This window comes from Tenebrio molitor, chromosome X (genome assembly GCF_963966145.1).
Source record: "Tenebrio molitor chromosome X, icTenMoli1.1, whole genome shotgun sequence".
In the NCBI taxonomy this organism is placed as follows: Eukaryota; Metazoa; Arthropoda; class Insecta; order Coleoptera; family Tenebrionidae; genus Tenebrio; species Tenebrio molitor.
This window is the reverse complement of record NC_091055.1, coordinates 1180082-1197092: the sequence shown is the minus strand read 5'-3', so window position 1 is coordinate 1197092 and position 17011 is coordinate 1180082. Positions and strand designations below refer to the sequence as shown.

The window sequence follows — 17011 nt, the reverse complement described above, 5'->3', positions numbered from 1 at the left end:
AACTGAAAAGGACGTTGGCAATAAATGAGGTTGTAAAGAAGTAAATTTATTTGTTATTCTGCGATCGAAGTGTCAGTTAACAGATTACCGTCAAAGTAACTTATATCTCAATCGGAAAAAAATTGCGTAATCAGAATATGTCCATTTATATGCAAATAAATTCTTATTACGAAATGAATAGTACCCTGAGATAAGTTGTTAGATGAGTCTGAAGACTGTCATTATTTTATCTAGTTTTCAATTAAGTACTTTATTGCCATGTCATATAATTCGGATTGTGTGACACTTTGTATCGCGTAAGGTACTCTCATTGGTCGACGGGAAACATTCTTAATTGTTTTGTACTGATACAGTTACCACACCCAATGTATTCATATATTCAACAGCCCACTAAATAAACAAGAGTGAAACCAATTAATGATACCAGTTACCGGGGAATATTCTAAAAAAGGTGAAGGGCGATTTCAAAATCATGCGCAGAGTGGACGCTCAATTTGACTTCCTCTCCCCTACCAATCAGAAAAATTTTGATGGATCGATCGAACGTGACGTCGATACCTTCCAGCTCTTTGCACAATCTGTTCTAACATTTTTACTATAGTTTGATCATTGATTTCCAATATAGCAATAAAACTTAACTGGAAAATTAATTAGTTCGACGGGCAGCATCCTATATCGAAAATAATTTGATCGTAAAAACATGTAATTCGAACATAAATACTTGATAAGAATATTATCTTGATTAACATTAAGACTCATTTTAGTTAACCCAAATACATAAAATTACATAGGGAAATTTAACAAAATGTTACATCAACCAACAAGACAGATATTTCGAATTTCACTTTTACAAAATTAGATTAATAACTACACCAAACAGATTAAATATTCCCTTGCCGTCAATTTACAATAATTATCGTAATACACAGAATTGATTTTAGCCTTAAATTTATCCTCAAAGTAGGCGTTGGGGAGTCGATTGTGAACGCACCACGGATTACAGATCGGCACGGATCAACTGTTTAAATCTAACCTCACTTTTTGCGTTCTTTGTGTTTTTAGTGTGCAGATTGATTGACGAGTGGTGCGTTCACAATCGACTCTTCAACGCCAACTTTGAGGATACATTTAAATGAACACCCGATGCAAGTACCACATTGGTCATTCTTATGCCAATAATAATTAATTCACTCGTAAAATTATATTGTGAATACTTCGTTAAAAAAAATATGAACCAGTTTTATCTCTTGAGGACAAAACAATTTCACGGCAACTAAAACTTTTAAGAAAACTAAACGCAGCTTACCACGTTTGAGATAATTAATTATTAAGAAGTGATTTGCTGTTGGCTATTATTTTTTAATCGTTAAACGGTTAGCATAATGAACACACGAAGCATATATCATCTTTATCGAGAGAATAATCATAATTGGATTCTCACAAAAAATATATAATTGCAGATGATTAAATTTGATTTGTCAGTTGTAACGCAAATAAAGCCTTCAGAATTACATATTAAAAAAACTTCAGACAATTATTCACCGAAAACAAAACTATTAAAAAAAAACTACGAAATGTATGGTTTCAGGTCAAGTGTGCCTGGTCGATTACAGTTTTCTGAAAATTTTCTTCTGGAAAGAAAAATAACACTTCAAGACGGAAAATGAAATTTGTACGATGCAGAAAATTAGTTTTGAGCTCGTCGAGCTTTGGCGATTGGTAGCAGTAAAAGGAAGTAGTGTAACCTATGATTTTAGGCTGAATATACTAATAAACGATTATGTAAAGTTCGATGAAAACAATTTGTGAGGTCGTGCTTAAATATACTGGTCAAAAATCGATCGATATAACCTATAATCAAAGTTGGTACGGCAATTTAACAATTTGTGATGAAATCTAGTTGTACTGGGCTTTAATTAATTTTAATAAAAATATTGTGTTTTGCGCGAGAGAAATTTTCCGACATTACGGCGACTTTGCGTAATCGAGTTGTTGAAAGGTCTTTCCACCGATAAGATCTGGGAATAAATTTGGCGAACAATTACATGTATCGTAATAATAATGAATTTTTAACTAAGATATCTTACGGTAAAATAACTCTTTGACCTTTGGAGACGACAAGGTTAAGTCGCATTAAGAGGGGAGAAGGAGCTCAGGGCGATTGCTACTGAGCAGGAGAGTACTAGTACTATCCGTTACCGTTTGGCGTTTACGTTTAGAGCTAAAACGGGTTTATTTATAGCAAACAACTAATCATGTGCGGATTGATTTATACAATGAATGGACGTCGCATCTGCAACCTCACCGTCTAACCAAAGTTGCGTTTTATCATAATTAAGACACTTGCACAAATGTTTACCAAGATTTATTGTTATTGCGCTATATTTTACATGTTATTGATAATGAACGCCTTAGCAAGAACGGCATGCATCAAATTTATAAAACCCACGCCATTTCTAACGAGCTTCCTCTAGCGCTGTCAAAAATTCTGCGCACACCCTTCGGAATGAAGCACACCACGTTGCCGTGAGATCGATAAAAATGTCGAACAAGAGCTGTTACATAAGTCAATGTCCGCGAAGAATTCGAAAGTGTTCTAAATCCAAAAAGAGCATTCGTAGTTGTGATATAGTCGTAAATAAAATCGGTGACATGCTCATTCAGAAAAGTTTTCGACAAATTATTCTTCAATCACAAATATCAAAAACCATCCAACATGTCCTCTTGTGGGTATTAAATGATACCTACATCCGCTATCTTAATCTGGCGACTAAGCTCTATTTACCATAGTCAATTAATCAAGTGCGTCCTATGTCGTAGCGGGAACTATAATATGACGCCCATGTACGATCAATGATCGAAGAGACCGTGAGAATTTACTTCTATAAAACTGTCACTCTCTAAAATAAAAATCTAAATAACATATCACAATTCAAGAACGGGATGTCATTAGGTCATTTTTATTCGACAAGATTTGGGAAAACATGATTCTGTAATCGCTGATGTACGGAATATTCTCTAAAACGATCGTTCGATTTCCGAATTAATTTATACACTGTCAAGTTGCTTCCGCTTACAATATTTACCTACAAGATTCGTTTAGAAAAAACATTAATTACAAGGAAACTACCAAAAATGGTCTGCGGAAGCTTTTCATGGGAGAGTTTTAGATTTGATCCTTACCTACCAAATTTTGGTACTGAACATACAACGTAAAATAGAAATATTTAAAACTTGTGGCAGTTGAAATGTCAAAAATGTTTCTGCATTTAATTCCTTCGGTTCAAAATTATTCTCGTCTTTAGTGAGATATATAATTCTAAATATTTTCTACAAATTGATAAAAATATGTATCTGTAATTATTATTTTTATGAGTGTCTATTATACAATTATTTTGCAAATTTATGTGTAGAAAACTTGGATAGGTCGATTTAATTTTTTTCAAATAAAAACATTTGTTAATACTAATTTTCATTTTCAGTTTCTCTGTTTCTTTTAAAGAAGCACCTTGACGGAAAGAATCCAGTGGTTAAAATTTTTTTCTCAGTCGAAAAAAAAAGAGAGGAGATAGTGTTTTTTTGCATATCCCCCTTAGAAGCTATGGCATCGAATTTTGCACTCTTCAAGACGCTCCCTTGAGACTATAAACATCATAATTTAACCTTTCGTTCAATGATTACAAGTTGACAACGTCAGGTTTTATAAAAACATGATTTAAAAATGTTTATATTGAAAACCATCAAACCTTCCGACAATGGTGCAAACATATTATCGAGTCAATTATATTTTTCTTTTAGATGAGTTGAGCGGTGGGCTCTCGTGCGACATTTTAACGCACTGTTGCCAGATAGTCAGCTCCATGATTGCCAAGTCGCATGATACGAATTATAAAATTCTCGTCGGGAAATGAAACGGCAAAAATATTCCCTGGTTCTCCGACTCGCAGGCTTAAAAAGCTCGTCGTGCGGGCAGTCAATGGCAAAAAGCTGACACCTTGCTAAATCGATTGGTCATGTATTGGTGAACTTCCAAAAAAAAAAGTTCAAAAATTGTCGTGTGCAAAAGGGCGTTACTCAAAATTTTCGAGTTACGTAGCTTATCGAATAGCCGATGTCCAAATCTTTTTTTTGGTGGAAACTTTGTAATATTTTCTGTAGCCGTTTGGTTGTAAAAAAATAAACAATTTTCAAAAATGTATTGCGTCTTATGGAAAGAACAAAATTGAAATGGCTGTATCTCTGTTCGACGCTCGCCAAAAATTCGTTCATTTTGCCGTGTTTTTACGTTTCTCACTCCATTGCTCGAGAACTAAGCCTCAAATCGAAAAAATGTATTCTTTAAGAACTAAAGACCGATATTCTCTGATTATGATGGTGTTTGTTATTATAATTTTGCGGGAATATTAATCAAGTTATGATTAAAGAACTAAAGTTGCAACAAAATCTTACAGGGCTAATAAGCGCGATCGTCGATCACCCTCCCGCACCTCTCGGTTCTGTTCAGTTTGCATTTCTAATCGCTTAGAGATTTTGTTGCTACGTTAGTTTTTTAATCATAACTTGATTAATATTCCCTCAAAATTATAATAATAAACACCATCGTAATCAGAGAATATCGGTCTTTCGATCTTAAAAAATACATTTTTTCGATTTGAGGCTTAGTTTTCGAGCAATGGAGTGAGGAACGTAAAAATGCGGCAAAATTAACGAATTTTTGGAGAGCGTTGAACAGAGATACAGCCATTTGAATTTTATTCTTTCCATAAGACGCAATACATTTTTGAAAATTGTTTATTTTTTTACAACCAAACGGCCACAGAAAATATTACAAAGTTTCTACCAAAAAAATATTTGAACATTGGCTATCCGACACGCTAAGTAACTCGAAAATTTTGAATAACGCCCTTTTGCACACGACAATTTTTGAACTTTTTTTTTTGGAAGTTCACCTATACATGATCAATCGATTTAGCAATGTGTCAGCTTTTTGCCATTAACTGCCCACACGACGAACTTTTTAAGCTTCCGAGTTCTGTTAGTCGGAAAGCCAGCGCATTTAATTTCGAAACGAGAATTTTATACGTACCGTTGCAGATGTGGCAATCACGGAGGTGACAGACAATTTGGCAACAGTGCGGTTATAACGTCCCGCGACAAGAAGGAAGAGAAAATGAAAAGTACCTAATCTCTGAATATTTGTATAGGTACGGTTGGTTCATCGTTTATTATATGGATTATTACTTTACTATTTCTTTTGTCTTTATTTATAATTATTGTTTCCGAAAATTCTCCATATTGATGTTTAAAAACTGGTTTAAATTTGTTTGTAAGACATTATTTCTTCGTGGTTTTAAATAATACAATTCTCTATCATCTGGTGATAGAGTTATTACTTATTATTTATTAATAATAATAAATAACACTAACACATCAATATCGTCTTGTATGGGGAAAGATCACCATCACTTTCTGCTTGACTACGCTGAAAATTATTTTCGGTGCAGTTTTTTGCAAAGAACATTAATAAATCTATTTTTATTTTTGCTGTTTGACGTTTTAATCTGTGAAGTATCATACCACCATCAATTATGTAGAAAAACTTGCTAACATCGTTAACATCCCTTTTAGATTGTTCAAAAATATTATATACCTAAAGTTGATTCAAGTTGCAAAAAAACACTTTGCAACAGCATTTTTATGGCATTAGTCATTTGAAATTACTTTAAAACTGTACCGGGTGAGTTAAGTTTTACCGCCCGCACGAGTAACCCTATTAAAAAATTAATAAAAACTACGAAACTTAAGAGTTTTCCGTTATCACTTCATTCAGAGCCATAAAATTTAAAAAATCGATTTTGAGCAAAAATCCATTTTTTGCGTACACGCTCATAATTCACAATTAATTCAAAGAACACCTTAAAGAGTTTATTTTTTTGTCGAAGTTTCGACGTAAAATTGGAATTATCAGTCCAAAGGTCATACCTGGTACTATTCCGGACATGGAATCTTGGCCAACATTTTTTTGACATTTCTAAATAAAATGATGTAAACCAACCATTAGTGTCATTAATAAATGACAATTATTAAAAATCACTTTGAAGTTTTTCTTGTGACATCAAAAAAGCATGGAAATGGCATTATCGAGTCAAAAGTTGGGTTATATTCAATAAAGGCCAGTTCACACATATTTGTCAGTTAAATGTCAGTTGTGGCCAAGATTCCGTGTCCGGAATAGTACATGGGCATCAATCAAAATTTAGTAGTCTATCCAAATATGCAAAAATTGGGGATTGCTATTTAAAAAAAAATAAAAAAATTGATGATGACTGATTGTGCATGTTTCTTAAAAAACAAAATTGACCTATCCGAGTTCTTTTCGAAAAGCTCAACGGGAAAGAAAATATTTTCATTCTTCCAAACATTTGGAACTCACTGTATGAATACATCGGGCGTTCAAATGAAATCCTGAGCTGGGAGGGCGGTGGCAACCTTCAATTGTGTTGCTTTTTTAAAGTGTAAATCGGCAGTTGTAATTAGAGCATGTTGACAGCTCACCTAAAATTTATAAACAAAAAATCTTTCTGTTTTTTCTTCTTTCTTTGCAATGTTTTACATTAAAAGAATAACTAACGATTCCTGTTCTCGAACCAAATATCTAGGGGCACCCTTTGCTACAAACAAACATGTCAATTATGTGCCGATTAAACATAAAGAAATGTTATTCGTGTCAAACGGCGGGAAATTCAAACTTTACACTGTTCCAAATGGGTTACTTTTTTCAACGCCCAAGTTTTCATTTAAACGCATGATATGTTACTTAAATAAATGCATGAGAAAATTTTGAGGATAATGCGACACTTGGAAAACCCAAAAAGCGTTCACTAATCAATTCTATTTTATTCAGTAAAAAATACTGAATTATTTCTTTTTAAGTAATAATATTACACTGACACAGTGAAAAACTAAAAATGACTTTGTAAAATATGCACAGCATTTTATTATATTTAGTATAATTTTTATTGAATGTTTATTTCCTATGCTGTACATTTACACTATTTTCACAGATCATTTATGGTTTTTACAAAACAAAAGTAATTGACGTTAAATACAATACTCAATGCAAATTAAGTTGTTGACTATAAAAATGGAGATTTAGTTATGAGTATGACATATGTATTTTTATCCAAACGAGTTTCAGTTCAAAGGTGAAAAAAAAAAGTTTTGAAAGTCGAGTCTTATACAGGGTGTTATGGAAGTCCTTGTAATAAATTTAATCACCAATAGAACTCTTTAAAATAAACATTTTTTACGTATTGATCCTTTATAATCGGATATTTTTTTTTCCATATTTCTAATCCCTAATTTGACACTTTGCTCATGCGATAATCATCAGTTGAAACGAAAGAGTGAGTGAAAATGTTTTTGTGCGATAAAATCTTTATAGTTTTTTTGAAGAAACAACGACCGCTGTTCTAATACTAACAGTTTTTACTGTATTTTATTCGAGTAATTCTTTTTTCGCGCTTGGTTATCAATGAATGTGTAAACACATGAGTGGGTATGAATTGGATTCAAATTATATTTAATTTTAACTCTGTTTTGAAGAATTTGCGGAAAAAATGATAAATAAAAAAAGTGTTTATTTTAACGAGTTCTATTGGTGGTTCAATTTATTACGTGGACTTCGAAAACACCCTGTATAAAGAAAAATATGTATGTATATAAAATCGAAAATAGTAAGAGAATATTATTTAGCGGCTTGTCAAAAATAGCATTTCTGATGTTTCAGATCTTGAAAAAGTTGAATTACAGTGCAAATTAAGAAAAAAAAAATTACAGGCAAGTAAGCACCTAAGAAGTTCAACGTTCACCATTTAATGTATTCGGAAAAGCACCAGCACACGATGTCTACATTTTTTATAACTGCTGCCATTAAATTATTTGTTAGTGTAAAAACGCACCGACCAGTCGAAACACATATAGCCTCAAGCAATTATTATGGTAATGCTAATGCACAAATGAATGATTCCAAGCTTTCAACCGTACCCATGGAATGTTTGAAGTTAGTCACAAGCGCGATCAAACAAAATCAATTCAAAAATCACGTCTGAAAACAAAGAGGAGCGTTTTGTAACGATCAATAAAGCAACTCCATTAGTAATTCGTCATTAATTAACGGGCGACTAAAATCTCACTTATTTTTCGACATCCGGTTTTGGGAACCCGACTAACTGTCGAGGCTCCGAGGAAAGCGCGAGGTTCTCGAGAAAAGTCTACCACCATCTTGGAATTTTCCAAGATGAGATTTCGCTACGGCCTGAAATTGGAAACGATCAAGAGAGAACGTCTTAAAGACGTTGAGACCCGGATATCAACCCACACAATTAAAGGAGCATCCATTGCGCTTGCGTAGATTTATTCAGGTGTTCACAACAGGCGCGCGAAGCCTCGTTCATTATTATTTTACCTACTTTACCTTGAACCTGGTTCTTATGACCGAGAGGAACATTTACAATGGGTAAAAAGTTTATATGACAGTAATTGATAATTATTGAACATGTATTTTTAACCGATTGGTATTACTGGCGTAATAGAAAGTCCTTGTGAATTTTTAGTTTGCCGTTACGTTCACCCAGAACTACGTATATTGATTGCAATACTCGCTTATGTCTCGTGTAATTATTGACAATATTGGGGAAATTTCAGTCGCAACACTGGAACAAGACAAGCTCCATCGACTCCAAACTATGCCTCATAGATTAGATTTTTTTTAAACCCATTGCCTCTCTAACCTAAACCAGTAAAGATGACGAGACTCTCATTTGTACAAATTGCAAGATAAGGTAAGCGTGCCGGCTCGCTAGAAAAATCAAGTAGGTAGGTATGCTAGAATTGAATGCAGAAGATCGCTCTGCTAGCTAGAAAGGGTGTTCTTGAAGATACATGTTACGAACGTTAAGTTCATGGTCAAACGTCGGAGCTCTCTGTACCCACATCTTGATTATTTTTAGCTCATTCTCATGTTGCAAAATTTTCAATTTCCGGATCGACTCGTTCGCTGTCCGAGCTTCAAATAACGACATAACCCAAACAACAAGATCATTACTACACTATTCAACCGTCACAAATTTTGTAATGTGTACTCAGTACGGATGACTTTTGTTTGCTTATTCATTTATTGTTTTGCGTTATGACAAACACTGACTTAAAAGCTTTTAATCAATTTGGGAAATTTAAATAAGAAGTAAATCAAAATGTTGACAACCAAAATATTGCAGACGTTCTGAAAAGGCTTAAATTGAAGCGTCAGGTGACGATTAATTAGATTTAGAGCAAGACGTAAAATCACGACAGTAGTACCTAGGTTCCGTTTTACAACATTTGTAAAGTAGTGCCCAAAAAAATTGGAAAGACAAAAATTGCAATGAAGCTGGCACACCAGAGGAAGTCTGAAGATGATCAGAAAGATGTGCCAACGTGACGGCAGAAGTGCAGTTCTTGACAACAAAGGGAAAGGAACCAGAAACCTCCAAATAATGTCACACAGTGACGTACAATTGCTCCAAAAGAGAGAGAGAAGCTTTATTATTGTAAAAATATTTTAAAAAATATTGTATTAATCGTTTTGTATAAAAGGATAATTAAAACACTTATGCCAAATGTTTAAATCCAAAAACAGCTGTCATTAATACACCCTTTTGCAAATTTTGGAACCCATCTCGTTCAATGACATCATATTTTGGTCTCGTTTTACGACTTTTCATTTTACGACCCTGTTTTGCTGGGGCCTAACCCTGTCGTAAAACGGGTCCTATTTGTACTTTCGAATAAATTTCAGTCATCATGTCCACATTATCCCTTAAATTAACACCATCGAACATGATAATTCAAAATTTCTTTTTTAATATTCTCATGCGCGATTCAATTAAATGATAATATGTTAAAATAACCAACAAATAATAACGAATAAATTTATAGTGTTGTATCGTGCGTTCAAATGAAAACCTGGGCTGAGTAGGCGTTGAAAAAGTAAACCGTTTGGAAGAGTGTAAAGTTTGAATTTCCCACCGATTGATACGAATGACATTTGTTTATGTTTAATGGGCACATAACTGCACATGTTTATTAGTTAATCTAAAACACTGCAAAGAAAAAAAACAGAAAGATTTTTTTGTTTGTAAATTTTAAGATAGCTGTTAACACAACTGTCAACTTACGCTTTAAAAACGAAAAACAATTGACGGTTTCCAACGACTTCCCAGCCCAGGTTTTTATTTGAACGCCCGATAGAATGCAGTACAGTTTAAAAGTAAATCATTTGATAAGAATTGGAAAGCATCTTCGGATCATTTTCAAACACATTAGTCGCGTCATCACGACGTAGTAAAATAATAGATAGAAGTTGACACACAACTAATTGTGTAATTTTTTCACTCTCTTTTGGTTTCAAAAACGAAACATTTGCATAATGAATTGCAAAAGAATTAACAATGGAACAGGCTTGGATGATTGACTATTATTATTATTATCGCATCTGATCGTGACACCACATCTACATGACCGTTTGAAAAAACGAAAACGCAAAAAATTGTGATTTATATTTGTATTGGAAAATCTGTTTGAACTACAATTCTTATACGATCAGTGTTGGCGTAAACACAGCACTTTCACTTGTTGACTAATGGAACAGAATGCAACAGATAATTTTGAAATAAATTTTGAAAACTCCAAACACGTCATATTTCTGCGACAATAATTGGGACTTGACAAAATAGTAGAAATGGCAAAGTGTATCAATTGACATATTTCTATGGCCTGAATGCGGTGCACACGTCACACACAATTTATTAAATATACATTCCTGTAATAAAATCTTGAAAATTTTAAAAGGCGGTATTAATAACAATAATTGCATTGCGTTCTCGATATTTTAATAATATTTAATGGCACATTAGAGCTAATTGGTGTTTATGGTAATCGTTATAAATAATTTGTAGGAAACAAAGTGTCGATGCAATTGCGTTTAAAACTAAAGTTTTGACTTTTTTCCAAAAAATTCTACATATTTGTAAAAAGAAAAAACAAAAGTTGCCCTAATTGGCAATTAAATTACCTTTTACACTGTATTCATATGCAGAATTGCCTTCGTTGGAATTGCTGATTTATTGAGCAATAATATTGCTCTACATAATAACGCTTTATTTATTACCAATGACTTGGGTTATCTTGCTCTCTCTGGATTTGTATTTGCCTCGTACATATCCTTTTAGTTTATACTACAATTAAGCACATAGACTAGTTGACAAGTGAATAGGTTCGAGATTGATTTAATTTTGATTCATATTTAAAAACTGTACAGGTAAATAACTTTCTTCCAGTGTATAATATGCACGTTAGTGATAATTTTAAGTCTCGGTTGCAACCTCAGACAAAACCGCAAATGCCACTCATTCAAATGTCAAATATTTGCTTAATGCCAGATAACGGTTAATGCCAAAAATGCTAATTACCTGCGTTTGAATTATTGGTACGATTCGTTACAGTGCCAGTGTTAGTAGCAGTACCCCCGTTTTAATTTGACAGTTCTTCCGAGATTAGGTTAATGATACATAATGAGTGGTTAGTTGCAATAAGCATATTGAGAAATAATGTTGATAGCTCGAGCCTTGACTTGTTTACTTAAGTATTTTAGTGACAAGATGTGTTATGCAGACATATTGAAAAATACGGTGAGTGTGGCTTAGATGTAGACGGGATATTAACAATCTACAGCCGCATATTATAGATTCTTCATGATTGCTCAAGGGCAGACGTACCAAAAATGGAATGGCTATTTTTCGAAGTTCGTGACTGAAGGCGTTTCGATGTTTTCATAATGTATAGTAACCGCAGATTATTCCGCGCATTTCGAACTTCACACAATACTTTTCTTTCAATTATTACTATTAACAAATTATTCATTCAAAGCGATCCTCGCTCTTGTTAACCTACGATAATGAAGAAAAAATATCAATGAAGATTTTAATTACTGGATTGCCATTGTGGTAAACCAGATGATAACTTAATCCGAGTTTGACTTCCAGTTGATATGTTTAACTAGTACCCACTAGTACTAGTACTAGTAGTAGTGTGTAAACTAAATTTTCTCAAAACACTTTATACAGAAAATATTCTTCAGAAATTTCTAAGAACAATTTTTAAGGATTTTTCTGAATCCTCCTATTAGTTAACGTTCTAGTACACCGTTACCAGCAGGTAATTTATAATAGCCAAACATATTATTTATTACTAAATGAAAAATAATCACTGAAAATTTATTAACGAAACTGTCACCATTCGAAAAAATAATTGCCCACAGTAATGCATAAATTGCAAAATTTCCCAAAATGGTCGAAGGAATTGTGAAATATCAATTTCTTCGAATATGTAACTAAATTAAAATATAATTAATAATTCAGATTTTCCCACTTAAAATTCAATTCATACATCATTTTAGGAATTACCTGTATTATCAAGAATTAAGTTAATTTCACTGTTATTCATGGAACTACTCGTGAGTAAAATAAAACTACATGAGAAAAAAAAAGAATTTATAAAAAAGATTTATCAGAACAAAATTAATCGAAATATTATAATGACTTCATAAATTATTTATGGAATACCTACTTTCAATTTCACAAAAAAATTGATGATACTAATAGATATTTCATAAAATCAATAAAATTAGAAGTAATTACTATTCTGTAGAATTTGAATGTTTTACTTTACATCACTAAAGTAGTTGAAAAGTAAAATAAGGAATGGATCGTTTAAAAATCAAAAGTAATTAATTTTCCAGGTCATCAGCTTTGTTGGTATTACCAGTACAATTTTTTTCTTTAATAAATATGAAACGAGAAACATTTGCTAATTACCTGATGAATTTTTATTAGATAATTCTATCAATTTAGTTTTTCTAACTTGTTTAAAATGTGAACAAAAAATTTAACGATAAAAACACCAACTGAATAATATATCAGGATGTTCATAATTATGACAGAAAATACGTTGGCTTTTAAGGAACAATAATAGTTGACATTTTTCGTTTTTTGACAGAAGAAGAAACAATTTATTCTCACTACTAGGGTAAAAATAAAAAATATGTTTGGAGGTAAAGATTTCTTCATTTTTGAAAATTGTCAAGCAAGATGATATACGTAGTGTACTTCTATTCTCAACGATCAAAATGAAAAAAAATCCAAGATGAAAAGGTCATTTGCATATGTATGACGTAAGCTCCAAGAATATAACGAATTTTTCGTAGAGATTTAACAAGAGCTAATTCGTCGGTTAGTTTCTAGCCCACACTATTTAAAATGAATTAGAAAATCTGTATTACATTAGGCACTAGTGGAAAATTCTAAAGCCTCTTGGCGAAATTGCTCAAATGCCAAATTCCAAATTTAATGGCGTCGAAACTGTTCCTCTATTTTTAGGAATACAAGTGTAATCAAGGTACGGGCACAGTTTATCGATTTCGCGTTATTTTATGTCATAGAGCAAGAAAGATCGCTGGTCCATGTTAAAATATATCCAGCGTGGAAAACATACAATTTGTTACAAACATCTTGGCAAGAATTTGAATAAACATAAAACAAAAAAAAAAGACACATTTGAATACGAAAGTAATATTATATGTTTAAATTCTTGAATCTATAACCGATGGCGCAACCACTTGAAATATGGACTGTCACACAGTAACGCAAGATAATGCGATAACACGGGCGGTCGAAAAAACGTGCTGTTTTTTTTATCAATAAAATAACAAAAGCGAATCGAATTTGATGTATTTTTACAGACGTGGTGTTGCGGTATAATAGAGAAACTAACTAACAATTAGTTGTAGTCACAGCAACAGACTCAGTTATTAGACTATAATATTTAACCTTGAAATATTTGTAAGGCCCAGCCAAAGTACGGTGTTGCCTCGTTGCTTCTTTTATTGGCCGAGATGAGATACTAGACGGCGACCGAAACAGCCTTCCACGATTAAACCTAAACCGATCTGACGTAAAATTCATTTTTGTTAGGACCTCCGCTTTTACAACTAGTCTTAATTATTTAAGGCGAACGATAGGACTCCGAGACATATTTGACCTTAGTCGACCTTGACACTCACCTCTAATAGCATAAATCAAACTGCGGTGCGATTTTTGAAAATGTGACATTTGACGTAAATTTGACAGTTGACAAATCGATCGATCGATCGATCGATCGATATTTTGAGCAAGCTACCACTACGGTGTTTCTCTTGGGGGTGAAGGAGTGACTTACCTAAGTCCAATAACCGGCACCCCCTCATCCTCTGTCATTTCAGATACTACCAGGACGGTGGGTACTTGAGCCTGAGCGGGGTATTGGAGAAGTCCTTGATTTCCTTGTAGAACCACTGACACTGTCCCGGGGGGGCTCCCGCTCGATTCACCCCCCGCAATCGCGCTCGAATTTCCGTCGATCAACCCGTCCGCGATTTGCCCTCCGTGTATCTGATGGGCGCTCAAGTTGTTGATGGTAATTTCGCCTCCGTTGTCGGCAGAGTAGATCTCGAGACTCTTTTGATCGAACGCGGTGGTGTAAATGACGGTTTTATTCCCGTCCTCGTATATCAAGTCGATGGGGGTGTCGTTTTTGTCGGGGATGGTTTGAGCGTAGAGTTCGTCTTTGTCGTACGATATTACTTCGGTTTTGACTTGAGCATATAGAGGGGCCCTCCCCATGGCACTTTCTTCCTCCATCTCTTTCTTGAGCTCGATGACGTTGACTGGGGTCATCGTGGCCAGCATCGCGGGAGATTCTGGAGCATCTTGCATGGGCGAGCGATCCGCCGGCGAGGCTTGAGGCGGAGGAGGAGACATCATGCTGCCGTCGGCTTCCAGAGATGGCGACGAATTCAGAGGCATATCTTCCATGTTACGACGAGTCATTATGGCATCTGTATGGAGTTTTTATCACAGTCACTACGCGATTGCACTTACGTATTGAACGTTCGACAATATGGCACTTGTATGGCTGAATTTTTGGCAACGGAATGTCACTCTCCCGACTAGTGATTACCTAGAAAGAAAAAAAATGAGCCAGTGAGAATGATGTTTCGGGTCAATCGAGACCCGCATCGCAAGGAGGAAAGAGCAAAGAGTGAAGACAAGACGGTCTGGTCTTACTACGGCGGATTCATGTTTACTACAAGTACCGGTTTAGATCAAGTCTATTATTTTGGAAGATCCAAAAAAGTCCGGTCGTTGAAGATGAGAAAACCCGGCTAGAGGCGGGAAGGTGTCCGCTGGAGCCGGAGGAGGTGGCAGTAAACAGTAGAGGTAGACGGTAGCAAACCGGAACCTCCACGTGCCAGAGCTGGTTTGACGGCCATATGGGAGCCGCTCCACGGCCCAGCAATCTCCCGGCTCGCTGCTGCCGCCGGCCCAAGAAGAGAAGTCGTCCGCCGTCAGTTTAGCACCGTTCCGGAGCAACCTGGACGAGGGGGTGGCTACAACCGGTTCCCCATGTCATGAGATAACTGTACACGCGCGACCAACACAAGGGGTACCTCCCGGAAAATGAGATGGTGAAAGTTTGAGGTTACGGCACGTGCAGTGGTGACTCCGTCTGCTTGGGTGGTGGAGTTAATTCATTTCTGGCTTATCTGGTAGAAGATCGGTAACCGTAAGCGGGTGTTTGGTATGCACGTACACGTCCTCTAATTTGAAATTCATGTATGGCATTGTGACCAATCGCGATTGATCAGCGGCGTTGGTCGTTGGTCGCCGGTTTGATTGGATCAGGAGTGTTTGATCGCGTTCGGTGGCTCTACAATGCTAGACGAGCGGCGCCAAAAGATGACAGACGAGTGCAAGGGCAGACCAGGTAAACTAGTAGGGGCGTACCGAGTCGCCATTCAAGATCAAGTGTGAGCAATAGTTGATGAACAGGTCTGCCGGCTTCTGGATAACAGGTACTATTGTAATCGTTCCAATATTGAAAACAACTAGGTGCAAGTGAGCACGCTTACTACGACCACCACAACTTGGCCAATTAAGCGTGCGAACTCATAATACAAACTAGTTTTGGCGGATTGGTGTCTGGACGACAACGTGGTCGTGTTGTGGATATTGTAAGCAGCGACTAGTGTGGTTGTTTTAGCTAAAGCGAATTACCTCGCGTGGAGTTCCTTTGTTGTGACGATCACAAAACTCACTACACGACACACTGCCCTACAGGTTCGTGTCCACCACGTTGTGACAACATGCTTTTTGCTGTATCAGTCGGGATTCTACATTCAATCACATGCTAGCGTCTACAGGTGTTTCGAACTAATACTCTACTGACTGTTAGTTGCGGCAGCTCAAAGCCAATCGAAGGTAAAGACCATCTCAGCGGTGCACTCAGTTCTCCGTCCTCTTCGGTCTCGGAGAAAGCTTCGTCGGTCGAGTCGACGGTTGTCGCTGCTTGCATCGAAGGCCACTCGCTGTGTTCGTAGCCGAGCGCCTCTGGGCCCCCGCAGCGGCACCACCCGACAGCTCTCCTCGTCTTCGTCGGATACATTTGACCAAAGATAGCTGGAGTCACACGTGGGAGTCCGATTGGGCGCCGCTGATTCCACTCAGCTGAGTGCGAGGGCAGCATCGAACACTCATGGAATCATGGCCGCTGTCCAGGTATATCGCGGGAATCTCGACGACCGACAAGGACGACATCACGCCGACCACCTCGAAAGGACAAAGACACCACCAGTTTCACCTGCATGACTCGACGATCAAACAGACTCAGATATCCTATGGCAACAGAGAACAACACAGAGGAGGGAAATAAAACGATCGAAAAAAGAATGACGTAAAATAGGAACAATAAGAAGTAAAAGTATAATCCCAGACATGCCTCGAGCTATTCCAACATTCTCAAATACTGCGCGCGCCTACAGTGCGTGTTAAAGTACTGTTGATTTTGACGTTTCAACACCACCGCCCCAACCGACCAA

General features: G+C 35.8%; 1 protein-coding gene across 3 annotated transcripts in view; it reads right to left on the bottom strand.

Annotated features, from left to right (window-relative positions):
- grh (grainy head) overlaps positions 1-16344 on the bottom strand; it is a 71174-nt gene extending 54830 nt beyond the window's left edge. For all 3 annotated transcript variants that reach the window (XM_069061136.1, XM_069061137.1, XM_069061138.1), the window contains exons 1-2: positions 16191-16344; positions 14314-15093 (exon numbers count right to left, since the gene is read on the bottom strand). In XM_069061136.1, coding sequence (XP_068917237.1) covers positions 14314-14963 — 650 coding nt within the window. In that variant the 5' untranslated portion in view covers positions 14964-15093; positions 16191-16344. The remainder of the gene's footprint in view (positions 1-14313; positions 15094-16190) is intronic.
- Positions 16345-17011: the final 667 nt, after the last annotated feature.